Source organism: Marmota flaviventris, chromosome 1, assembly GCF_047511675.1.
Source record: "Marmota flaviventris isolate mMarFla1 chromosome 1, mMarFla1.hap1, whole genome shotgun sequence".
In the NCBI taxonomy this organism is placed as follows: Eukaryota; Metazoa; Chordata; class Mammalia; order Rodentia; family Sciuridae; genus Marmota; species Marmota flaviventris.
The window spans coordinates 167165960-167193779 of NC_092498.1; the positions used below are offsets into that span (position 1 = coordinate 167165960).

The 27820-nt window shown below is 39.2% G+C and overlaps 1 protein-coding gene across 1 annotated transcript in view; it reads left to right on the top strand.

Annotated features, from left to right (window-relative positions):
- Positions 1-22598, top strand: part of Cacna2d3 (calcium voltage-gated channel auxiliary subunit alpha2delta 3) — an 872527-nt gene extending 849929 nt beyond the window's left edge. Inside the window, exons 36-38 of the mRNA XM_027947835.2 lie at positions 20346-20458; positions 20969-21051; positions 22509-22598. Of these exons, the coding sequence (XP_027803636.1) occupies positions 20346-20458; positions 20969-21051; positions 22509-22598 (286 nt within the window). The remainder of the gene's footprint in view (positions 1-20345; positions 20459-20968; positions 21052-22508) is intronic.
- Positions 22599-27820: the final 5222 nt, after the last annotated feature.

The window sequence follows — 27820 nt, forward strand, 5'->3', positions numbered from 1 at the left end:
CCGTCCTGCATGTCTGTTCAAGGCAAGAAGCATTGTGATCCCCTTCGTCACTTGGTCAGCAAAGCCCCTCTTAGAAGATGGTGTGAGGCAGACGGTTCTCTGAGGCGGTCTTGAAATTGTATCATCTTTTCCCTGCAGTTCTGTCTCGGCCTGCAGTGAGTGGGAAAAGAGGACTGGGTTGTTTCAGTTCCAGCAATGGACATATCAAAATTGCTTCTCTCTTCCCAACTCCCTCTCCCTTGAGGACCTAATTTATTTCACGCATCTTGGCCTATCTCTGCTTAGAACCCTCCCTGTGATTGTCTATTGAAGCATTTCCCTCTTCAGCTTTTCTGGCTCCCCCCCAGAGTCACCAGGCCGCAGCTCCTCTGCACTATGATGTCAGCCTGGACGCTGGGCCCAGCTGGATGGAGGTGTTCTTTATGCAGCTCAACCCTGCACCCTGGGCCATAAATACACGTTGTACACATAAATGTACAGTTAACATTGCCCAGGCCCCTCCAAGGCACCATGTTAATAAGCAGACAGTAAGTCTTTAAAATATGGAAAAGTAGTTAATCTTTCCGCTAGCAAAGCCTTTGTAGGGGGTGGTTTTCCTCTACTTCAATGTAGCTGTGTGCAGGCTTTTCATCTCCTAGGATGTGGGAAAGGAAGAGGGGAATTTGCTATAGGGCTTCCCAGGAACTGTGTTAAAGACACCGATATCTTGCATTTGCTGTCATTAAGTGTCTGTATTGGGTGATCTCACTGGATCTGCCCCCAAGTTGCCTGAGCCCTACTAATACCGTAACCCAAGACAGAAAATTTGCTGCCCCCAGTAGTATAGTATTGCCACACAAGCCTGGAAGATCTGCAGCTCTAGTTTTGATTTATATATGCATTATCAGCTCAGCCTCAGTTACTCTGGGAAGTTACTTAGCCTCTTGTTTACCTGTCTCTAAAATGGGCATGATTTTATCTTATTCATGCTATTACTATAAGGTGTAAGAGGTGACATATCTTCTTGAATTCATTATCCCTTGTGAAAATGAGAGAATCAGTACTCGCTGCTCCCCTGAGTAACATCCCATCTTATAAACATTTTAAGAATGCATGAATACATTTTCCTTATAAAGATCCTCAATGTAAGATCAAGTAGATGACTCACGGCAATTGTTCCTTGATCCTCCTTCCCCATCCTCTTCCTCCTTTCTCGAGGTAGCCACTGTGGTTGGTTTGGTGATTACTCTTGATTTTTTTATTTTGTACCATTGCATCTCTTAGAGGAAGAAAGTAGGGAAATGTATCTCATTTTGGGCTCACTTCATGCTAAGTACTTACCAGGAAAGTCACCTTAGACTTTACAGAGACAAGAGGCCCACCCCGGGTGGCTTTGTCTAATTCGTGTAAAGGATATGGAGAGAAGCGAGAGGAAAGGGGGGACTCCATTCTTATCATTGTTATGCTGCAATGTTCATGTGATCTCTGCTCTTGCCCATCTCCTCTTTCCTTCCTTCATTTTGGTTCCCCCACCCTCTCCCCATCTCCCACTGATGGTGTGCTGAAGAGTACCAGACTTGAGGGCTGGGAATCAGGGCTCAGCAGGCAGAAAGTGCCTGCAATGCACTGTGGGAGGCCAACCTTACCGGTGACTGAGTTACACTCCCCAGCTGGGTGCTGAGGCGCTCAGTCACAGAAATGGGTGTGTCTTGCTACAGCCCCATGGGTGAAGCTATGCTCACCTGTTCCTTTGTAATATAACCCCTTGCCCTGTTTAGGATAGAATCTTCCATGGAAGTGCCTTGTGTGTGTCCTCTCCTCTTACTGTGCCCTTGGGTGTGGCCTACCCAGGTGTCAGTTAACCTGCTGACAGTGGACATCATGAAGATAGACTCAGCCCCCTGAAACCTGACCCCTTGCCTCATTTGAATAGCTTCTCCTCAATAAAAGGGGTCAGCACGTGCTCTCGCTCTCTCTCTTTCTGCGGACCCTTAAGGTCAGAGGAGCCGTCACAGCAACCCCAAAGAAAAAGGTATTTGTGTCTCTTGTGTGGTTATTTCGTGCAGCCCAGTTTAACTAGAGTGACCCCTGAGCCTTTTAGTCACGAGAACAGAAACCCGGCAATGCACACTTGTTTGATTGGAGAAATGCAAGGGCAAGTTTGATGGTCCGTAACCTGCTGAGCAGCCCTGGTGTTGATCTGTGCATCCCAGGCAGAAAATGGGCATTACCAGTGGGTTGACTTAAGAATGAGATGGGTGAGATCTATGGGTCCAGAAATGACAGTCTGTGCCTTGGGAACAACTTTACTTGGTCTTCCCATTCCTTCTTATCTGTTAGAATGTACATGCAACTTATTATTATTATTTTTTAAGTCCACATATGCTCTACTTTAGTCTGTTCCTTCTATGTCTAACATAAATCGTGAATCACATATTTGCCATGTAAATACATCTGGTATTTTACCCATCCCATTTATTTTTCTTGTTCTCTATGGCAGAATCAACTATTAAGTGAATATTCGTAAATATGCTTGCTCATTCTTTGTGTAGGGTTTGAAGTGTTATTTTCCCACTCCTGTGTCTCAGAATATCCTTTTGTAACAGTAACTTCAGCCCTTTTCATTTCACCTGGTGACCAAGTAAACCATAGAATGGACACACTGGTATTTAATCATTCCCCTATTGGTATGTATTCTGGTAGATTCTGTTTTTCTTCTTTGAGTAAACAATGCCTCCCAAAGCATCTTTACATATGATTTAGGGTTTTCTAAATAAGTTTTTATTAAGAAGTTAGGGGAGAGGAAGGATCTAAATTACTTCCACTATAATGATAATAAAGTATCCTCAGAGTGGATATAAAGTCACTTTCCCACCAGGTATAGAGTGGTAAACATTTCTTTAGACTTTCTGCATCATTAGTATTTCTAAAGATTTTATTTTTTTTCCAGTTGGCTAATGAAAAGTGCATTTCATTATCTTCGTTTCCTTCTAATTTCTAATTTTCTGATTTTTAGCGAGACTGAGCCCCTTGTATCTGAATTCATCTGTGCTTCCTCTTCTATGAATAGTTTCATGGGTTTTGATATTGGATAGGGCAAGAATTTTCCCTTTTTATAAAACTTGTTTTTTTCCACAATTGTCCAAACTGTTCTGTATTCTGAGAGTCCCTTAGAAAAATTGTTTCAAAGATTTTTTGAAAGAGCAGATTTCTTGTTAATGTGATACAAGTTATTGATAATAACAACTTGTAGCTCAGATATGCTACAACCTCATGAAAAATCAACAAACTGGGTAACTAGGTTATCAGTTTGATGTATATAATATATATAAATAATATTGAGCAAGATAACTACAAATTATCTTACAACGTTAGAGCTTACTCATCAGACTTCATAATAATCCCTCAAATTTTTATGACATTTCCCAAAAGCGTCAAATGTGATTTTAACTTTTCTTTATCACTTGTTCTTAGTTATACATGGCAGTAGAATCCATTTTGATAAAATTATAGTATTACTTTGAATTCCAAGTTTAAGGGGAAGGTGACACCTTTGAAATACAAGTGTTATTTCGACAGCCATTGTTCTTCCCTCCAATTTCTAGTTTGTCTTTTTAATGTTTTTTTCAGTTGAGTGTGATCTTTTGCATAAAAGGCTCATGCTTTACTAGACTTGTTCTTGGGCATTTTATAGTGATTACTGACACTATCAATGGCCCCTTATTCCACAAATGGTTTTTAATTGGTTATTGACAGTGTTAGACTATGGTTTTATATGCTGATTATATAACCAGTCAGCTTGCTGAGTTCTTTCATTAGTTCTAATAGTTGGTCAGTGGGTTTTCTATGAACACAGCCATATCTGTTCTTGGGGTGATTTGGTAGTATTCACCTGGGGGTAGATTCTCAATGAATATTTCAGTTTTGTTTATGGCAGTTGGTCTGCATTTATATAATTTTTTTAATAGCTTGTCCAAACATAGATATTTTATACTTATTTGGGAAGGTGCGTTTTCTCTAAGTTTTCATATCATTTGCAGTGGTATATATAATAGTCAATGAAGATGCTTAAAATGCCTCTGTTTGGGGTTTTTAAGTTACCTTATCACTTCTTTCCTGATCTGGAGTGCCAGAAGTTGATTCTATCAATATTCTTTTAAATCTGCCGCTAGTCTTAACTGTTTTATTTACATTTTAGCCTTCTGCTTTTATTAAAAATTCTGCCATTGAGTTGACAAATATTTACTGGGAATCTGCACCATTCCAGGCACAGCCCCATGCTGGAGATAAGGGGGAATGTGGCTGTCAGATGCAGCCTGTTCCCATGGAAACTGCAGTCTGCAGCAGATGGTGAGCCAGACAGGAAGAAGGGGAGGCAAGTAACAGAGCTGAGCTCTTTAGTCCCAGGCAGGTCCTGATCCAGTTAGAGCAGTAAGGACTACAGTATTCTCGGGGTGCACTTGTGAAAAGGGGGGAGGCATGAGGAAAGAGAGGGAGACAGAATTAATACGTATTTTTAGGAGTTACACTACAGGAGACGGTAGCTGCAGGTAAGCCCAAGGAGAGTTGTTTTTCCTGACACAGGAGATGTGACAGCATATCTCTCAACTGAAGTGAAGGGTTGCTAGAGGAGTCAAACTATTTCTGCAGTGTTCATCTGTGTCTTCTCTTCCATCAGTCGCCTCCCTGCAGGAAGCAGAGGGATGGGCTTTAGAGAGGGGCACGGATGCTCCATCCTGTAATAAGGGGAAAGACCACCATAGGGCCATAGGTGTGGGTTCCTGTTCACTTCTCCAGCTTCTTGCTTTGAAAACCTGGGTCAATTACTGGAAAACCTTTTTCTTTGGTTTTTAGGGTTGTCCCCCCCACCTCCACTCCCCCACCTCCACTCCCCCACCCCTCCATTCAAAATGTTGAATGTCACACTGCACAAATTTGAGCCTGGGCTGTTGTCAAATTCTTAAGAATTGAAGAAATGTGGATTTTTAAATCCTTACCATTTACATATTTTTGCTATTAATTTGTATTCTACTATAAAAGAACATGTAATTGATGCTTTCTGCTCTTAGGAATGCATTGCAGTCTCATGTGTTTGAAAATATATTGTGAATTTTTCAGGTCGGAAGAGTTTCCATTCCATTTTTTAATAGATCTTGTGCTAACCAGTCCTTTTTGGTATTTGTTTATTATGATCATTAGATGCATAAAAAATCATGTTGGGGCTGGGATTGTGGCTCAGTGGTAGAGCGCTCACCTAGCACAGGCGGGACCCGGGTTCAATTCTCAGCACCATATAAAAAATAAAGGCATTTGTTGTGTCCATCTACAAAAAAAAAAAAAAAAATTCTCTCTCAAAAAAAAAAATCATGTCATATCTTCTTAGCACCTTATACTATTTTTCCAGTATGAACTATTTTATTACACTTTCCTCTGCCTATTTGAGTAATATTCCTAGCCCTCATTTTTGTTAGCATTTTTTCTCATGTATTTTTTTCCTCCTCCCAAGTTATCCTGCTTTCGGAGTGCCAGTGGCAAATAATTTAATGCTAGTACTTTCCTAACTCCATTGAAGAGTTTCTGCCTTTTGATATGTGAATCTAGCAACCTCACATTTATAGTGAATGGAAATAATTTTAAGTTTATAGTGGTATCCATGTGTCTGCTTAATTTATCATGGTCTCTTGTGTTGATTGGGTTATCAATTTTTCAGTAATTATTCCTACATGTTAAAACAATTTTCCATTTAATGTTTATAGCTGCACAGAGTCTATTTTTCTACAGACACTGCTATGCCTTTGCCTTCCTTATGTCCATTTCCTCAAAACTTTGTTGCTCTGTTTCTCTATCCTCACTACTTGGGTTGAGAAGTTGGTTTCATTGTCATTCTTTTTAAAGTCCTTTACTTCTAGAGAAGTCTTTAGGAATGATTTATATTTTGATAGCCTCAAGTTTCACTCAAGCTTGACTGTGCCCTTTCAATGAAGAAGTGTTTTTGTTAATTCCAAAAATATTTTCTCCCTTAAGTTCTTCTATGCTTTTGTCTTTATCATGCAGCTGGTAGATTCAACCATTTGTTTTTCAGAAAGTTTATGTGGTCTTGGTTTTTGACATTTTTTTCCTTCTCAGACTGTCGACCAACAGTGATCTTGGGGTGGGGGGTATTTTTATGCTGGTAAACATGGTCCAATACAAAGAGACTAATAGGTACAGCAATGTTCTGGCCTAGATGAGATTGGATCTAGTGCTAAAGGGAGGAGGTCAAGCAAAGAGAATTTTATAAAATGGCTTGTTTTTCTGAACTCAGGATTAGTTCTGGAGAAGAGATTGGTGTTCCAAAATACGTGATCATAGTTCTGGCAACAAGGAAATCTTTGAGCAGTGGCATGCCTGGTCCCCTGTTGTAGCCAACAAATATGCCCTTTTTCCTCATGCACATCTAATGAGTGGGCATTTGTAGAAAGGGGGTCAGTTGTATTGCAATATCAGAGACATAGTTGGATAATTCAACATAAGAGGTGATAACAGATAGTTAAAAAAAATCATTTCTTTCTTTTTAATTGCCCAAAAAGCAGAAGAATTTGTCGATGTATAAATTTAATTCACCATGGTAACACATTCTGCAGAATAAACAAATTTATTACAAGAAATGTGAATTAATGTAAAACTTATGGAGAAATTGACAATTTGGTCAGGCTAAATTCTATTTCATTCCAGTAACTGGATTTAATGAAACTGTCACTTCACTGGATTGGGTAATAACATTAGTGATATAAATTAAAAACTCTGTTTGAAGAAAATTGGAAAATAATTTATTCTTAACCAATAGGGTGACCATAGCCCAGGAATATGAATTCAAGTTAACCCTGACTGACTGGTTCCTCCACAGAAGAGGTCTCATGAACTTTCATAGTCAGAGAACAAAAGAAAGTTGTAAGTGGGTTTTAGACATGATTTTTATGGTATTCTTAGCTTTAGGGTTGGTAGAGGTTAGAGGTCTACTAAGATTAGCGTCACATTCCAAGAAGTTTCCCTACTAGTTAACAAAAATGTTAAGTCACATACGAAAGTTAAAGTAAATGACTAGTTGATGGGCCTAAGATGGCCCCTGAGAATTTTGGTGCTCAATCTACAATGCTGACTCTCTCCTCAATCAATCTGCAGAACCTTCAATATCAGTGTGGCTTCTTCAGAGAACTTCAATTCCTGGTTCCCCCATTGACCAAGCACCATGTTCTGTGTGTTCAGAAGCTAAATGTTTTGTGTCTTATGGAGCTAGGAAGGCTCATTCTCACAAGCTCGTGAAGAGGAGGCTGACTATGTAAGAAGGTAGTCTTTAGAAGAGGGCACGAGTTATCAAAGCCAGAAGAATTCATGAGGCTATATTAGTGTCAGTAATCATCATGAACTCATTTTGAGTGTGCTTCTTTTTCCCTCCTTTGTATCGGATATAACAGTTACGTGTGACATATCACTATTATACTTGAAGTTAAAAGAACCAAGAGCATAGTATGGCCTTGTTACTGGTAAGTTGTCCAGAACAAAGAATTGAGCAAGACACTCAGAAGTGACAAAGCACAGATTTAGTAAAGGAGAAAATAAGTCATTGAAGTAGAACAAGTATGCTCCATTAAGTGGAGCAGACTGAGAGAAAGGGTCCAGGCCTCGTTGTTGGGTGATTCTTAAAGTTGTGAGGTGTTTCCCTCCACCCTATGGACCTGATTGAAGACCCTGCCTCACTTTTTCCACTGGTAACTTTGATACCTGATTATAATATTGCCCACTTCGCTCCTATTGGTTACTTTATGGTACCTAATTAGAACACCCAACCTGTGGCAGGAGTTGCCATGGTAGTGGGACGTAAAGCAAAGAGGATTGTGATTACTTGACTCCTGTCCTGAACCCCACCTCCATCATCCTACCAAGCTGAAGGAGAAAAGGTAGTAATGAGGGAACTAGGTGTCCCAACTAAGGAAAAAAAAAGTCTTCTGCATGCATCATACCTTTAGTCATAATAATAATGTCTTCCCCCTGTGTCTACAGCCATGTGTACTTTATGAAATATCAATTCAAATTTTTCTGGACAGTTTGACCCCATAGATTTACCTTGTGTGGAATAGCTAATTCAAAGAAAGATTGGTCCTCAATGTCAGATTGTTGCAACTCTTACTTTTTTGCAAATAATTTGATTTGTCATATTGGTGAAATCCACGGGCAGTCACATTACAGCAGAAGTCAGGAAATTTTATTTGCTTCTCAACAAAACTGTTCCTTTCCCATGTAACAAATATTTTAGTAATAGTAGGGACAAAAGGCCAGACTTGTGAGCATAAACAACCTCATTTCTTAGATCTCAGTCAGAAAGGGAAATGGAATTCTAATAGGTAATATTTCAAAATGACACTTATCTACTTCCCATTGGTAGAATATGGTATGGTTTAATATTTTTTTCCAGTGCTAGCTAACTGTACTATGGGATATTTTAAAGACTCATGGAACATGAGCTTTTAAGGTAGTGTTAGGTTATAAATCCTGTTATTTTCCATAATTGATCCTTTGTACAATATTTCCATAAATCATTAACCCTAACCTTTGCACTGACAGGTGTTGACCATTTTCTCATAGCTGCTTTAGATTCTGCCTCTACTAACCTTGTCAATAACCCTGTTGAAGCATAGGCTCTTTCTCATCTTTGGGTTCAGGAACAGTCCTGTATAAATGGCTTACTATTTTTTGTACCTTTTTTGTAATACATACTTTTCTTTTAAAAATTTCCAATTCTTTTCACACTACATGTACTATTATCTTGAAAGCATATTCTCTTCTAAAGAATGTCTTTGTTTATAGCCAGTTTAGCTTGCCCTTAAATTTTTGGTCAAGTACCTACATCACCAGTGAGGTCTCTGGCCAATTTTGATCAATCCACCATGACTATTATTGTCATTGGAAACAAATCACTTTTGTACAATTTGAATATGAAGAGTCAAACCAAAATTTTTGACATCCTATATAAGGGTCAGCAGCATAGAAGTGACTCCAAAGTAGGTAGAATTCTAAATAGTCTCCTGGGCCTGGTAGGAGCATTTATATCGTCTGAATTCATGGAGATCATATGGTATGGTTAGGTCCCAGCCACACTCACAGAGCAGATGTTTGTCAGAATAGCTGCAACAAATTGACCCATATATCCAGGAATTTGAAAAATCTTATTGTCTCCACTATCAGTAGCAAATATAGTAATCCACCTGGTTGGACTTTGGTTAATATTCTTCCTTTATCCCTTGTAGGAACCTCTGTTGTTTTGGCTACAGGGGTTTGGATCTGAAATAAAAGTAAGTTTCTTCAGTAGGTTTAAAATCAGACTCTTCCAATCTGGAATCTGGAGTTTTTCTTTGGTACAATTTAGGTAAAGAATAAGAGAATTATTTTCTGGGGGCAATGTAAAATCTGAAGGAGGATTCAGTTTGGATCAAGGTCTGGATAAGCAGTCATCATAGCAAAAATGATTAATGAGAGGACATAATCTCATCATTCTTAGTTTTACTAAAATCAAGTTTGGCATTATTTTAAGAAGAAACATCAAGCAAATTCTAAATATCTCAATTTCTAAGAGATCTCTCTAAACATACTTAGGTCGATAGAAAATGTTCTATAATGATTCAGTAAAAGAGTGGGGGTTCTTTACTTGGTGGGTTCTCAATCGTCAACATGGGGGAAGGCAAGTATCACCCAGTTTTTATGAACTCTAAGTGGTATGTCATCAGCAGGAGCTGGTACCCATTTGAGGTGAGAGATGTGATAGCAAGCATTTACCCTCTGAAGTTTTGGGTGACATGAGGTCATTGTTCCTGATGGGATGCTTTTCATTGAGGCTGAAGACAGTCCTTGATGTAGTGTCTCTTCCAGTAGAAAAAGTCGCCAGGCTGTAGCTCCTAGTCATCTGTTCTTTCTTTCCTGGAAGCTCACTGCAGAGAAAATGTGGAGTCTGTAGTTTAGTTCAGTTTTATCTGTTCTGGATGCAATGGGTGTCATCCTAAAGCACGAGACCGGCATTGTTGTTAGGAGTTGTACTTCTGAGGAAATATAAAACAAAGTCAACAATAACAAAGCAAATCCAGTTTTATCATAGTTTTGAACCAAGAAATATTTTTTTATAGTAAAACCAGTTACCAGGGAAAATCAAAGAAAAACCAGTTTGTTTGCAAAAGAAATTTAGTTTTATCAGAAAACTGTATTTAAGAGAACAGTGGTTTCTGGCAGGGGCACTATAGCACACGCCTATAATCCCAGCGGCTCGGGAGGCTGAGGTGGCAAGATTGCTAGTTCAAAGCCAGCCTCCACAAAAGCGAGTTACTAAACAACTCGGTGAGACCCTATCTCTAAATAAAATGCAAAATAGGCCTGGGGATGTGGCTCTAGGGGTCGAGTACCCCTGAGTTCAATCTCTGGTTCCTCCCCCTAACCAAAAAAAGAACAGAGGAATCCAAAAGACTGAGAATTGCCAAGGTTAAAGACCTAATGATCATTCACAAAGTAATTTGGTTGGTTGTATTTAACATTAGAACTCTGATAACAAATATCAAGATGTATCAGGTTTCTAGGAATATTAATAACTGAAACATTAATAATTCATTTATATAAATGTAAGTAAAAAATATGTCCCTTGGCCTTCTCAAGGCCCTCTTAAAATCTCAAAGTTTTTTTTTTTTTTGTTTTTATTTTTGTAATGGTGACCGATATACCTGATGAGAACAAGGTTGACCAGGAAAAGTACTGTGGCTCATGGTTTTAGGGGGTCGGTCCATATTTAGCCCATTTTATAGCTCTGAGCCCTGTGTGAGGGAGAACATTATGGCAGAAGTACATGGCAGAGGAAGGGAGGAGTTCATAATGATAATTATGTTATCATAATTGTAAAGTTAAATGATAACTGGAAGCAGAAGGAGAGATCTACTCACCAAGTACAAAATAAAAACCCTGAAGGCAGCTAGGCAGTGGTGGAAACCTGTAATCCAAGGGGCTCAGGAGGATGAGGCAGGAGTTTTTGGGACATGAGGTCATTACAGCCAGCCTCAGCAATTTAGTGAGGCCCTAAGGAACTTAGCAAGACCCTATCTCTAAATAAATTATTTTTAAAAAAAAAAAGGGGGGGGGTTTGGGGATCTCTGTAGTGTGTTTCTATGCCAGGGTCAGTGGTCAAGTGCCCTAGGGTTCAATCCCTGGGTTTAAAAACAAACAAACAAAAAAACCCCAAACCCAAAGGCACATACCCAGTGACCTACTTCGTCTAGATATAGGAGTTGTAGTTCTGTAGAAATATAAGAGTCAATAATAACAAAGCAAATACAGTTTTATCATGGTTTTGAACCAAGAAGTATTTTTTTTTGTAGTAAAACCAGTTACCAGAGAAAATCCTGCCTGTAGGTACAGCCCAGTTAATCCATAACCGTGGATTAATCCACCATCAGGATACAAGTCACATAATCTAATCATTTCATCTCTGAAGATTCTTGCATTGTCTCCCACATGAACTTTTGGGAGATACCTCCTCTCTATTACCATAACAATTCTCTACAAGAAAGACTTAATTTTAGAATTTCTCAAGTATATAAAAAACTTAAAACAATTAAATGGGTCATAATGAAATGACACCAAGGTGATAGATTTATTAAATTGATATGACATAACAGTGCAAATGTTTTAAGTATGCTATTTGATAATGTTGACATATGTAAACATGCATAAACCACAATAAAAATAATAAACATGCTGGGCATGGTGGTGCGTGCCTATAATCCCAGCAACTCAGGAAGTTGAGGCAGGGGGATCAGGGGTTCAAAGCCAGCCTCAGTACTTAGGCCCTAAATAACTTAATGAGACTCTATCTTAAAATACAAAGAGGGGCTGAGGATGTGGCTCAGTGTTTAAGTGCCCCTGGGTTTAATCCTTGGTACCAAGAATAATAATAAGCATATCTGTCACTCTTGAGAGTCTGTGTCCTTTTGCCAATACTTCCCTCATTGTCCTCCTAGTTTCTCTGCCTTTCCTACAAAACCTTGCTTTATTTTCTATGCCAACAGACTGAATTTGCATTTTCAAGAATTTTTACATAAATAGAATCATGAAATATATATGAATGTGCGCTTTGTCTAGCTTGCATCACTAAGGTATTTTGAGAATCATCTGTTTTGCAGTGTGCATTGTTACTTCATTTTATCAGTGTGCTCGCTGATAAATCACAATGTATTTACACTCTTCACTTATTGAGACATAATGTACCCCACAAAGATGTATAAATATTATGATAATTCAATGCATGTATACAATGTGTAATAATCAAATCAGGCTAATAATCCTTTCCATCTCATCAAAACATTCTTTATTTTAAATAGTTTTTTGGTTGTTTTGTAGAACATTAAACATTTTTATGTGTTGGAAATTTGAAATACATCATCAATTGTTTAAACCAATAATTCCCTTGCTGTGCTATAGAAAAAAACAGATTTAATCCCTCTTCTGTGTTTTGGTGCCCGTTGTTGAACTTCTTTTCATCTTCCTGGTCTCTAGTGAGTATTATTCAATTTCCCGTCCTTCTATGATGTTGACTTTTTAACTCCCACAAATGAGTGAGAACATGTGGTATTTGTCTTTCTGTGTCTGGCTTATTTCACTTAACATGGTGGCCTGAGGTTACATCCATATTGCTGCAAATGATTTTATTCTTTGTATGACTGAGTAATATTCCACTATGCATATACATCCCGTTTTCTCCATGCATTCACTGAAGGGCATCTGGGTTATTTCCATATTTTAACTACTGTGAAAAGTACTGAAGTAAACATGGAAGTATAAGTATGCGTCTAGTGTGATGTCCTTTGGATAGAGATAGTTGAATTCTGAATCATGTGGTAGTTCTATTTTTAATGTTTTAAGGACTTTCCACATTGGTTTCCATAATGGCTGTACTAATTCACATTCCTACAAAGATTTCATAATAGTTATCCTTTCTACACATTAGCAGCAGAATTTTTGCTGAGAGACATTCTAAGTGAGGTGAGATGGTATCTCACCATGATTTTGATTTCCATTTTCCTGATAATGGCGCATTTTTGTCATACCTTTTGGACAGTTGTATGCCTTCTTCTGTCTTGTTAGTTCTTGACACCATTTTAAAACTGGATTATTGCTTATTTATGTTTGGCTTTAATTCCTAATATAGGGTGGATATTAATCCTTGTTAGATGAATAGTTTGCAAATATGTTCTCATTCTGTATTTTTGGCGATTATTTATTTCCTTTGATGTATTTTCCTTGGTTTTATATAATTCTATTTGTCTATTTTCACTATTGTCTGTTCCTTTCAGGTCCTATCTGAAAAAAAATCATTTCCAACACTAGTGTCTTGATACGTTTCCTTTGTTATAGTAATTAATTCACTCAGGTTTAACATTTAGTTTTTTGATCAATGTTAAGTTGGGGTGTACAGTATCTTCTACATATGTATACCCAATTTTGCAAGCACAATTTTTTGAGGAGACTGTCATGACTTTGCTATATGTTCTTGGTGCCTTAGTCAAAAGTCAGTTGGTTGTATGAATGTGAATTCATTTCTGGGTTCTCTTTTCTGTTCCATTGATCGCTGTAGTGCGCTTCTATGCCAGGGCCATGATGTTTTAGTTACTATAGCTTTATAGTATAATTTAAGATCAGGCATTATGTGGACTCTTAATGCTCATGATTGCTTTGTCTATTCTGGATCTTTTTCTCTGAAGAGTGTCACTTGTGTTTAATGGGGATTGCATTGAATCTGTAAACTACTTTTGGTGATATGGCCATTTTGAAAATATTCTATCTATTCAGTGGAGGTCTTTCCCCTCCTTAGTTGGGAATAAATCTAAGTGTTATGGCCTGGATATGAGGCATCTCCCCAGAGCTCCTATTAAGAAAGAATATTTGAATGGTGGTTTCATTTTCTTGACTAAAGCTCTGGCCAGAGTTTCAAGAGCTATATTGAATGAGTGGTGAGAGTGGACATCCTGATTTCAGAAGAAATGTTCATTTTTCTTGTGTTTGTCATAGATTTTATAATGTTTGAGGTAAGTTCCTTTTATTTTCATGGGTGTTGGATTTTGTTGAAGGCTTCTTCTGCATCTATTGAGAAAATCATTTTTTTTTGTCCTTGTTTCATTTCATGTATACAGTTGGATTCATCCTGGAGATGCAGGATTGAATTAACTTTATCATGGTGCACAATCATATAAATGTACCTTTGAATGGAACTTGCTAATATTTTATTAAGTATTTTGAGCATCTAACTTCTTCAGTGATATTGGTCTGTAATTTTCTTTTGGTTATCAGGGTTGTAACTGGCTTCACGGAATGGCAGTGTTTTCCTCCCTTTGTATTTCACAGAATAATTTGAGGAGGATTGGTGTTAGCAGAGTTCCACTAAACCTTTAAAAAAAAAAAAAAAAAAAGCTTTTTGGTACCAGGGATTGCACTTGGGGGCACTGAGTCACATCCCTATTTCGTATTTCATTTAGAGACAGGGTCTTACTGAGTTTTAGTGCCTTGCTGAGGCTGGCTTTGAACTTGCAATCCCCCGTCTCAACTTCCTGAGCCACTGGAATTACAGGTGTGTGCTACTGTGCCTGACTGAAAGGCACTTTTTTTTTTTGGTCATACATGGCAGTAGAATGCATTTATGCACTTTGATAGAAATTATATCCCAGCTATGTACGATATGAGTGTATATGTTGCAGAATCATATTGGTCATGTAGTCACACATTTTATTAATGCTTCAATCTCATTTCTTCTGTTTGGGTTTTCTATATCCTCCTGGTTCAATTTGGGTAGGTCATATGTGTCTAGAAATTTGTTCATTTCTTCTAGATTTTCAAATTTTTTGGACTACTTAAAATCTTCTGGACTTCAGCAACATCTGGTGATATCTCCTTTTATTTCCAACTTCATTCTTTTGGGTCTTTGGTTAGTTTGGCTAAGAACATATCTGAACAATCTTTTCAATTTCATTAATTTCAGCTCTGATCTTAATTATTTCCTGTCTTCTACTAGTTTTGGAATTAGTCCTGCTTTTTGAGGACCTTGAGAGATAGATTTCAAATAAACAATCTAATGCTGTTTTTTTAATGTAGGCACTTAAACTTTCCTCTCATTTTTAGATATATTCCTCATTGAAAGAGAATTGTTCAATTTCCATGTATTAATTATTAATTTCATTAGAAATTGGTTTTTGTTGATTCATCTACTTATAAGATGGGGTTTATCTGGGACTTAATGTCAAGAAGTGAATTGTTTATGTAATTAGTAAATATTTATTCCCCAAATGTAAGTATACAGGTAACCTTCCTTGTCAATTTTTGCTTCAAATCTGCTTTGTCTGATATAAGAATAGCTACTCCTGCTTGATTTGATCTCCATTAGCATCTTATAGGCACAGCCATCTACAGTCTAAGTCTCTTGCAGACAGCATATGGTTGAGAGTCTTGTTTTTTAATCCATTCTGCCAATGTACATATTTTAAATGGAGATTTGATGACCATTTACATTGTTATCGAGAGATCCATGAGCTTCCAGACCAAAGGGAAAGCACGTTATACTTTCTTCCATCTCCCCAACCTGAATGCCCCAGGGTAGAATTCTATCTGCACATGTCAATCATGACCATCCAAGAACACTCTAGGTCCTAAGGCAGCACTTCCTGGGAAAGTCTGCTAATGCTTGTTATGAACTCCCAGGCTCTTGCAGCAGAAAGCTGCTTCAAGTAGCACCCTACCTCTGCTCTCCATTTGCCAGCTGAGAAAGAAGGAGGGCCTTTCAAATTCCACCTTCTTAAGAGTGCCTTTCTGTTCGACAGGTTCTCCCATGCTTCTTTATTACCCTCTGAGGTAACCTGGTGCCTCTGGTCAGACTCCAATACATTCTTTATTGTCCTATGTTCAAAGTACCCAAAATTTCCTTCTCTATAGTTCCCTTAAGTCTGATATTGAATTTCATTGAATTCCTCATTACCCATCTTGCTGAGAAAATGGACTTCTGCTTGATTCCTGAGCCATGGAGCAATTATAAAACATACCCTTCTTCTAATCTGCCATCTTTCCTCCTCTCCCTCTTTGTTTTTGATTGACGTACACATAGACATTGCTGACATCAATCTGCTTTGCAGAAGTTCAGGAAAGTAGTTGTAAAAATTGGCACTGGACATAGACTTCCAAAGGTACACAGAATTGAGCCCTGATGGTACTGGACTTATGGTGATAGCTGCAATAATCTCAGTGGTATAGAAAAGACTGTCCCTAGCTCCCTCAGAGCAAGCATAAGTGACACCAGTAACTGGATTCAAGATTTTGGAACACAAATAGTCACCCCAAAGGACCTAGGAGAGGTCCTGTCATTGCTTCTGAGGACTGTTGGCCACTTGTGTGGAACAGAGACCCAGATGTTCCTTCTCCAAGGTTTGGGCTCCAACAGTTATGATCTATGGAGATGTTACCAGCGTATGTCCCACAAGACCTATAGAACATGTGGGTTTGTGACCCTGGTGGTATAGGGCATTGGTGATAATGTCCCTAGGTCTCACAGGGCAAGATGTGGTAGTGATGAGGCTTAAGTAGTTCTGGTGTTGGAAAGGAGATCCCCCTGAAGGTGAATCTGGGATTTAGCAACAGTAGCTGTATTTGAAAGTTTGTGGGCTGGAGAGCAGAACTTAGCCCTCGTGGGTATCACTTCTGTGGCTTTGGCAGGGCACCTGCTGGTCCTGAGGCTGCAGAGAGGGCTGTTTTCAGTCAAGCACAAGCTTCCACCCAAAGTAAGTACTATATTTGGAGCTTAGGTCTTATGGGGTGGTACTGAGGCTTATGACTTTTATATCTGTGATCCAGGATCACTTTTGAACCAGTCAGCTCCCAAAATTGCACTGAAACTACCATAGAACCATGGCCTGCTGATGTGAAAGTGTCAGTAACCCTGATCATATTTATCCTTGTGCTTGCAAGATCAGTTCCCTGGACCAGGCTATGAGTTGTTTTCCTACTGACTGTCCTTTAGGGTTCCTGTCACTTCTGTTTGATAATCTCAGTCCCCCAAAAGGTTTATGGAGGACCTAAAGCACAAGAAGTAATAGAATATGCAATTTTTGGTTTTGTTGTGAAGGCAGTTGAGTAGCCTCTCACCATTTGCTACTAAGAACACATCAGTGCTTCAGGAAAACTCTGCCATTTAACTACAGGGAATCATACTTCAGCCTTTGCACCAACATACCTTTTGCCACCCTCTAGAAAAACCTATAAATAATTTTTGTCAACCTGACCATGCATAAAATCTTCCACAGTTCCAGTCCTTCTCAAAACCCTTTTACAACTTTCTCACCATGTTCAAACCACACCCATTTACCTTTTTCCCTGAGCAGATTCTATATTTTTTTAGTCATTTCCCTTGTTTAGTGTTGGTTATCAGTTCTTAGGTCCTGCATAGATAATTACTAAAACAATTTTTTTAAAGCTAGCTAACCTTTTTTTATAACAAGGGGACCTGTTAAGCAAGAGCTCTATAAAGTAAAAGCCACGGGTAGTTTGTTGATCAGAAGACACAGCTGCCTTTTATTACATCTACACTATTAAGTTGTAACTGCTTAAGATTTTGTCAAGTTATCTAAACCTTAAAAAGTATTTGGGTTCATCTTATTTAATTTGCAAGTACTACATATATTTCTAAGTCGGACATAACACCCAACATATTAAAATGTACTCAGAAAATAAAGATTTTATAGCTTCATCACTTTCCAAAAGATTTTTTTTTCCCCTTTATTGATCCAATTATCTCCCCCATCACCCAAGGAGGCTATCGTACACTGCTGGAACTGAAAAGAGTAGCCAGATGTCTGCCCACATTAGTAAGGAGAAAAGATCTCCTGTGACTCCTCAGAGCATACTAAGGAAGATTCAAGGAGCTCTGGGGTGGCAGGAGAGCTTCAAGACAGACCAAGATGGTGATAGATTTATCAGGCATTCTATCAGGGAAAAAATGGAGTAAGTCATATGGGTAAGCTAAGAAACTTTTTTTTTTTTAGGCAAAACAGGTTCCACATAAACTGTTTGGTTTAAAGCCTTTTATCCTAATTCAAATGGATCTGGGGCCTCTAAATTTAGATGTTTGCCTCTTAGCTGGGACAGGCTGATAGAACAAAACTAATAGAAGTCATCTTTATATTGCTAACTTGAGGATAATTCTTAAATGCTGATTATAGAGATATTCACAAGAAGAGTTCATGATAACATCTTTTGGCCTTAACTACCTTAAAAAGAGTACAGGAGAAATCCTTGCCAAGCAAGTCGGGCAGCTCACCTTGAGTTATCAATTCCGCCAGTGATGTCTCTAGGAACCATTTTACATCCAAGAAAATCTTTTTTTTTCTCATAAACTTATAGCTAAAAGTTTCCAAATTGTACAAAAAATAACCTAATTGACTGTCCTTGGAGATAGAATGAGCATTTTCCATTGTGCTACTTAGTTCATTGCAGCTAGAACCAGATTTTGAAACCTTTTCTCTCTGGCAGGAAAACCAAGTATACTCCATTGAGGGGAAATGTAAATACAACTCATCCTTAAACTTTCCTGTTTTTCGAAATACTTGCAAGTTGAGATGTCATAATTATCACAGAGACTTCTCCCCAAAATTGCAACCATCGATGCTGACTGATGGGATTTGTGTTTTGGATCTAACCTGATCTTGTGCTTCTATTGGATAGCTTCCTCAGTTTCTACCCCAAGCTCAATTCTTCTCCATCTTGGGTTTATCTTACATGATTATGGAACATGCAGGAGTCCAAAACACTGGGTAATTACCCCTGATGTGTGTCTTCCTACATGAGCCAATAAAGATCCTTCTGACCTAGGAACAAAGTTCGGACTTAACCACATCCTGGGGATGCCCCTGACATCTCTATAAGAGATTATTTTTTTGCAGCCTGGTGGGGAATAAGTATCTCTCCTCTGTAGCATCTTTATGACTTAGTGCTTGTAGAATTCCTGTATTGGGCAAGGTTGCACTGGCCAAGGAAAAAGGCAGGAGTACCAGCAAACCCAAGTTATAATAAGTGTTCTGCAACACTGAGAGGCTATTAAAATACAGCAACCAGCTCAAAGGGCTGTTGACCAAAAGAAAAAAGTTTCATGAAAAACTCACCAACATCCACTCAAGGAAGCATCATGGTGGGAGAGGAGGGCAGTGCTATACCTGGCACTGAGCAGAGCGGCTCCTTCCGTGAAAGTGGATCATCTCTGGGGCCCCACATTGTTTTATGTAGACAGTTTTGGCACGCAATGACTATGCTTTAAAAGAAATTAGAAAATAATTTTCTGAGTCAAATATCAATCACTATGTCCTTGAAACAAGGATTCAAATTAACCTGAATGACTTCTTCTATCCTGGAAGAGGTTACAAAAACTTTGATAGGCATATATCAAGTAGGTGGGCTACAGTAAAGCAAAGATATTTTACTATAGACAGGTTTCAGATATGAACATTCTTAACTTTAGGGTTGGAGAAAACTTGCTCTGCTAAGCTTAGTGTCACACTCTGAGTAGTTTCCCTACGAGTCTCATTAGGTCAAATACAAAAGTTAAGGGGCCTCCAGATGATTCTGGTTCTCAACCTATAACATTCCACAATTGTGATGTGCTAGTCAGCTTGGGTCAAGCAGTCTGCAGGATCTTTAATATAGATATGGCTTCTTTAAGACCTTCAAGTTACGAGATGGTAACAGCATCAAGTTTACTTTGACCTTCTAAATCCGTCAGAACCAAGATTGTACAGCAGCTCTGGTTGTACTATCAAGAACTTGGGATCTGAAGTGGATGGAACTTCCCTAATGCCTAGCATAGATTTCATTCAAACCATCTTTCCTCTCTTCTGGGCACATCAATTTGCAAAGCAACTCAGGGACAGGTCAAGGAAGTCCCTTACATCTTTTGCTCTCTGTAGGCTAGTTTTAGTTTCTTTGAGGAAGAAAATTGTATCTCAAGGGGACATCAAATGCAACCTGGGATAATCAGGCTCTGGAAGCAGGAAATCCTAACCTTCTAAACCTTACAAACTGAGGTGACCTAAAGAACTGTATTGTGTACATATAACATACAACTCACTTTGGAGAGAGTGGGATTACCTGCATGAAGTTGTTATTGTATTAGTAAGGCAAAAGCCTCAGAGAATGTGGCATCTTGACTCATAAAGCAGTTTCTGAATCTTGTTTTATAAAATAGTATTAGTTGGGCCCCTGGAAGAAAAGGTTTTCTCTTAGTTCCTCAACTGAGGGATGGTACATTACCTTTCATTGTCTTGTCCCAACAGATCCTTCGTCATCCAGCAAATCCCAAGCAGCAATCTGTTCATGGTGGTGGTAGACAGCAGCTGCCTGTGTGAGTCTGTGGCCCCCATTACCATGGCGCCCATTGAAATCAGGTATATCCTTTTATGTATGGGTCCAGCCACTACTGCTGAAACGGGTAAGAGGGATCAACCGTAGTTGAGCCGGGTTTTTCATTGCTGTGACCAAAAGATCTGCAAGAACAATGCAGAGGAAGACAAGTTATTTTGGCTCAGGGTTTCAGAGGTTCAGGCAGCCAACTGGGCCCAAGGGGCAGCAGAAGGGCTCTCCTCACCAAACTATAACGTCTAAAGGCAAGACTTAGTGACCTACTTCCTTCCACCCTACCACCCAGTTTGAGAATTAAAATCCAATGGGTGAATTAATCATTTCTCCTCTGAACACACTTGCCTTGTCTCCCATGAGCTTTTGTTGATATATCCCATCTAAATGTAGTAAGGACACGTGGGGGAGAAGTATCAGGAAGGTTAGTTACTTCCAACTGTTGAAGAGAGGGAAGTGGTTAACGGTGTCTAATGCCAAGTTTGGACCTCTGAAATTCAGTAGGAGAGGTCAGTCTTGGAAACCTGCCTTAACTACAGTCAACATAATGAATCCCTGAAGTGTGAACGGCTAAAGGCTCAGAAGATTAGAAGGCGTCCGGAATCTTGCCATGGCTTCCACCCTGAGGTAAGTCTGAGAATTGTTCCTGTTTTCCTTTGACCGTTTTGAGATTCTTATTGTGACTGAGGGCAAAGAACTATACAGCTGAACATTTTACTTGTGAGAAAAAAAAAAAAAAAAAAAAAACTTTCAGAAAACTAAAAAAGGCTAATGGCCCTGGATGTTCGTTCAGATTTTTAAAAACTATTTATTTTAAATTGATGTCCCCTGTATAGTGTTTGACTTCAGGTGGCTGGAGCATTAAAAGGCTCTCTACTTATACCCAAGGGACTGGAAAAATAACCTTAATCCTGAAAAGGTAAATTTATCACAGATACAAGTAAAAGTATCTCCTGCAATGCTGTAGGCAAAAAAAAAAAAAAAAAGTTTAACCTAGAAAATTGACACCTACTCCCCCCCCCCCAGGAAAATTCCTATATAGGAAGTATATCTACTCTTCAAAATGTCACTGTAGCCAATTCCACATTCGCTTCACCTTTAAATAGCAAATAACTTGGAATTTAACCAAGTTCTTATTGTCTTAAGAATGCTTGCTTCTGTATTCAAAGGATAATTTAATAGCAGTATGCTAAATAGGCACAACCTCAAAAGCCATATATAAAAAATGCAAATACAGACAATAGTCCAAGATCCATGAAACTTCTTCACTTAAAACCAGGAACTACATACTTAAACAATCAAGTCATTAGAGTAAAAACTACTGCAGTTAATAAGATGATTTGCTTGGGTAATTGGATATAAGATAAACATACAAAAATCGGTAGTTTTACGTTTCTAGAATAGTGAAATGAGGTCAATGGAACAGAATAAAAAATTTACTACAAAGGTTCAATTCAAAGAGAATGTAGATTAGTCTTACATGGTAAAATAATAGTCTCTCTAGGGATGAGAGAGGCCTCTAAGACCTGAATGGTATGGAAGAAAACAGATCCATTTAACTACACAAAACTTGTAACTCATCTATGAGAAAACTTAGTCAATAGCTAATTTATAGAACTTGAAAAAACATCAATTTAAAAGAGCTCTTTTAAATTGATAACTTAAGCAACCATGAATAAGCAAGCCATCCGGGGCAAAGACCACTGACTGATAAGGACTTTCATTGAGCATTCTTTGCAGCAGAAAAGAACACAAAATGAATGCCCATCAATAAGGAAAGAACTAGAATCATGGTGCGATTTACATCAGTTAATTTTATTTACTTTTTTCTAGAAATCAATTATTTTACTTTGGTAAAATAGGGTCTCTCCTTCCCCACCTCTGAAGAAAAGACACCCACAACCCCTATGGCTGATTGTCTGAAATAATCAGACCCCTTCAATAGTGATCATTTACTTACATTCTTGAAGAGTAATGAACGTATTCTCAATGAAGATCAGATTCTTCTTACTTGATGAAATTTCGATGAATCCAGGTCCCGGAATGCATTTCTTGGTCTAACCAACCCCCTCTTTTCCCCATAGGAGAATGCAAGGGAGTGTGGGGGTGCACCGAGTCTCCAGGCCCAGACAGCCCTCCTGCTCCCTCTGCTTTTGATACACTTCTTGAGGTGACACTGACTGAGATGTTCTCTTGGCATGCTAAAATCATGGATAAACTGTGAACCCAAATATGGTGCGACATAGGAGACATAAAATATAGTCCAACCATCAGCATCTCATGATTTTAAACTGTGCGTGATATAAACTCAAAGATATGTTGACAAAAAAAAAAATTCTTTTTACTTTGCCAGTCATGCCAATGTGAGTTTGCCCCACAATAATCATCCTTCATCAGAAATGGGACTGCAAGTGGTAGGCAGGCACTGTCCCTTCTGCTTGAAACCCATTGAAACCAATTTAAAACTGTGTACTTTTTAAATAAAGTATATTAAAATCATAATCTCCTTGGATTTTATTGCTGAGACTTTAAAAAATGCATGGGGAAAAGTCACCCATTCCAGAAACCAGTAAAAAAAAAAAAAAAAGGTTGTTAGTAGAGAGTGTTCTACAGCAGATAGATTCTAGACAATTATTAAATATTTGCCAAGATAGTCCATTCAGTTTTAAAAATATTTATACAAGTAAATCAAAATATCTGCATGAGGAGAGTTTATTACATGGAATCCTGGAACTTCAATAGAAATCATAATTTGGACGAGAACACAAGCATGCATGATATTCAAGTGCGGAACTATTTAAGAGTAGAAATAAAGCAGTCATAAATCCTAGGAATTTATTCTGAAAGACTTGAAGGAGGACGAGAAGACTTTCAGGCATATTGCTGGAGCATTTGGCTTCCCCCATAAATACTAGATGAAATCAGATCTCAAAAATTACAAAATGTGAAACTCCCCAGACCTGTAAACATTCCAAAAAGGCCAGATCCTGAACCAAATACAGATTCCATTGGCTCGTGGTTACCAAATAAAATGGAATCATTTCCATGCTTAAGTGGAGAAGGCCTCACTTCCAGAAGTCGCTAGTGAATGGCACTTAAGCTCTAAAAAGGGGCAAATTGTCCTGTCAATGTTTCAGTGATTGGGTAGTGGAACGATTTTTCTGAATTTCAGTATTTATAAGATCACAATACTACATGTTTCACCTTTACTAAACCTCCAGTGCTGTTCTCCACATAACCATCCTTTCACATGCTAAAGGGTCAGATTTTTAATAACCAGGGGGTTCTAGAACTGCTATTGTTCACATCTGAACACTCAGTACATGAATAAATGTGCTTGTTACACAAGCAAAAAGAAAGCATTACATTTACACTGAGCAGTGGTGATTTTTTTTAAACAAAAATATAATGGAGAAATGATGGGTCATGTGATAATTCTAAAGAACTGAAAATAAGTATATTCCATTAAATGGCCCATAATCAAATGCAAAATATGCAATGTCCTTATCCCATTCTGTGTGGTGAGCCGCTTCTGCCGTTTCTGCAGACTATGGTCGCCATTACGAGATGGCGCTGGCTCCGCTGTGGTATGTGACAAACAACTCCTTATCTGAGAGAGTTGGCACATGATTTTTCACCACCCTGTGAGAGAGTTCCACGCGGCAGCTTTGCATTGGGGCTTGGGATGCTTTATTAAGGCTGGGAGGGCATCCGGGAGCAAGAAGAAGAAGAAAGAATAATAAATATCAAGGGACCTGAATAAACTACTGAGAGAAGATTTCGGAGTTGCGTCTTCCTTGCGGGCAAGGGGTCGCGACAATTCTGGACAGTGGAATGGCATCCTTTTTATTGCATTATGATGGAGATCACAGGTGAGAGTCACACAGTAAGTATCTCATTGCCTTCCTGTGAATGATGCACCAGGGACCTCATATTCTCAGTACCAAGATGTCGCCAGGCAACTGGCCATACCACGGAGCTCCAGGATGGTGAATCATTTTCTCCAACTTAACGGGTCTTAAGTAGACTGTCTACCCACCTTTCAACAAACCCTTTGCTTCCCACGCACTTTCCCCCTCAGCCCGCTGGTCTCACCAGCTTTGTCCTCCACACACCAAACCTGACCATCACTTCTCACCATCCCCTCACTACGGCCATCTACTTTCAAACCATTCTCACTGAATCCAGCCCAGACCACATCCTCAGTAGTCACTTCCACTGTCAATGACACCTCCACGCAGCAGCCATAGCAATTTTTCTAAAGCATCCAGTCATACCCTAGCACAAGACAAGCAGAAAACACATAGGCCATTTTGGTGGTTTCTCAAAGTCTTCTGTTAATCATCTCGGGAGCTTTCAAAAATCTTGAGTGTCTAGGGCCAGGACCCAGACATTTGTACATTTTTCAAACCTTCTGGGTGACACTGTTGGGAAGCCCAGTTTGAGAACCAAGGACCTGTGTGGGCTTTTGCTCCCTTTCCCATCCCGCTGTGTGCTGATCTGATCCGGGGTCCTTGCACTGCTCTTCTGTCCCTTGAAAATGCCAGTTGTGCACCCTAGGGCCTTTCTTCTTCCTACTCCCTCAGACCGAAAGGCCCCAGATCCTTCAAATGGCTACTCCTTTAAGCCACCGTTGGACTCCACTCAAAAATCCCTTCCTCAGGGGTAGCCTGGGAACAGCCCTTCCCCCATAGCTCCACTACTCTGGCTTGATTTTTCCCTTATCCCAATATCTGGAATGATTTCATTTTCAGGTGGGACTACTGTCCTGCAACTCCATGACAGCAAGGACTTCTCTGACACCTTTTGTGCCTTTATCACCAGCTCCTCGAACGGCACACAGAATACAAATAAAACCACCACCAAGGACCAACCTAGCAGGTGATCCTTGCTGAGTTGACTGCCTGGTTCTATAGGCAGTACCTTCCTTCCTCATCCAACCCATGTGATCCTCCTCAGAGAAGATGTGAGAAGTATCTCCACTGCACAGATGCAGAAATGCAGGCACAGAGGGAAAACTCCTATTCCCAAGGTCATATGGCTAGAAAGTGGCAGAGCTGGAATTTGAAGTCAGGCCATTTGCCACTATTGCAAATCACATACTTCAGAGCACTACAAAAGCAAGACTTGAATAAGTGTGAGGCGACAGGGCAAAAATTTTAAGAAGTGTCGATTTTCTAAATGCTTTTGGGAAAATACAATATCATAATGAATGAATCGACTTGACCATGACCTACAAGGCCCTATACAACCTACTCTCTCCTCATCCCTTCTCTGACTCTATCACGTGCTCCTCCTTGCACTCAAGCTACATGAGCTACCTATTCCTCAAATATTGTAGGTGGGTGCCCAAGTGCAGGGCCTTTGCACCTGCCATTCTCTGCCTGGGCCAGTCTTTCTCCACACACCCATGTGCCTCATTCCCTCACCCACTTCCAGTCCTCTGTTCCCAAGTGGCTCCCTAAATCCTTTTTTACAAATGCAGTTTCCACACTCCTTCACCCTCTGCCCTGATGGGTCTCACTGCACAGCAGTTATTTTGGAATTGTTTACTATTTCTCTCTCCTCAAATAGAAGCACAGAGAAGAGAAGGACTTTGGTTCTATCCCTCCTCTCTTTCCAGCTGTGAGAGGAGTCTTAGAGCAGACCCTCAATAAACATTGAAGTAGTAGGAAGAGCCGCACTGCCAGCCACCATGGAGCACATGCATCTAGCCTGTGGTGCGCTGCAGGAATCGCCCCGGATGCCGAGCGCAAAGGACATTCCATATTATACTGTCTTTGCTAGAATTTGAAGTAGATTTCTGTTGGCAATGTTAACATGATCGATACAACTACACCTAAAGGGATCCCATTAGACAAGCCTTTAACAGGTATAGCTTATCGCTAATTAACAAACTATAACTATGATGTCATTTAGTATATCATAGAGCACAATTAGATACTAAAATCCACACGTTGTGACCTACAATCCGATCACTAACGACTTTAGAAGGCACCTGTAGCTCATCACAGTGTACATTACAGCAATTTTTCTCCCTAAAATGTAGAATACCTAATATGTATCTATATACACATATTTATATAAAATTCATTTTACCTATAGATCTGAATCAAAGTTTACAAAAATATACAACTGCAGTATTTACTGAGGTTAGAATAGCAAGCGCACCATAAACAACATGATGTGATACCTTTATTTGTCCTAAATTTAAAGACTGCAAAGCTCCATGTGCTATATTTTCTTATCAGCATTGATTGGGAACATAGTACTAGAACAACATAGTATGCTAAAATATAATGGTAACAAAACTCTATTTACTCTGTAAAGTAGTGGAGGGTGAGGAAATGTAGCATTATTATTTAAATTATGAGTACAGCCCTGCAGAGGATAATATGGCTCTTGTTATAGAAAACTATAGTTTAGGAATATATTAAAATTACCGGCAGAAGGGTACAGTTGTATTACCATCACTACTGGAGGTCATAATAATTTAACAGACCCTTGAGAGCCATCTGCAGTGTCTGCAATTTGGGAGCCTTGTGGAGATGCCTCTAATTGGCACAGATATGCTCTGTTGGTGGCATTTCCACCAGCATGACTTCATCATGGACATCCAGCTCATAGCAAATAAAATTCCTGCAGGGGGCTGTGCAGGCACCATTTCCTCTAACCCAGTAGTTACAAATTCTGGACAACTTTGCCCAACAGGAAACACTTGGCAGTGGATGGTGACATTTTTGATTGTCACAGTTTCATGGGAGAGACAGTGTTACTGGCATGGAATGGGCAGAGGCCAGGTATGCTGACGACATCTTACAAAGCCTCAGATAGCTTCTCCTGCCACAAGAATTGATGAGCCAAAAGTTTCTATAATGACAAATTAAGAAACCCTGCTCTAATATTTTAGTAATCATTACAGATTTTGTCTCCTGAATTAATAGTAGATGCCACAAACCTTCGCCTCATAGCATCTAACTTGTAGTAGATGCTATGTAGAGTTTGTAACCCCTGGGTTAAAGGAAAATGGTGCCTGCAAAGCCCCCTGTAGGAATTTTGTAGACTGCAATGACACTAGAGATCCCTTACCTAGTGTAAGTTGCTGAATTAAAATGGTCACAGTGGTGCACGCCTGTAATCCTAGTAGCTCAGGAGGCTGAGGCAGGAGGACCCAAAGTTGAAGACCAGCCTCAACAACTTAGTGAGGTCCTAAGCAACTTGGTGAGGCCCTCTTTCAAAATACAAGTAAAATGGGCTGGGGATGTGGCTCAGTGGTTAAGCACCCTGGGTTCAATCTCTGGTACAAAAACAACAAGGAAAAAAAAAAGAAAGAAAGAAAGATAGTGAACTACAATTTCAATACAACAGCAGCCATACATTATACCCTAAAATACTC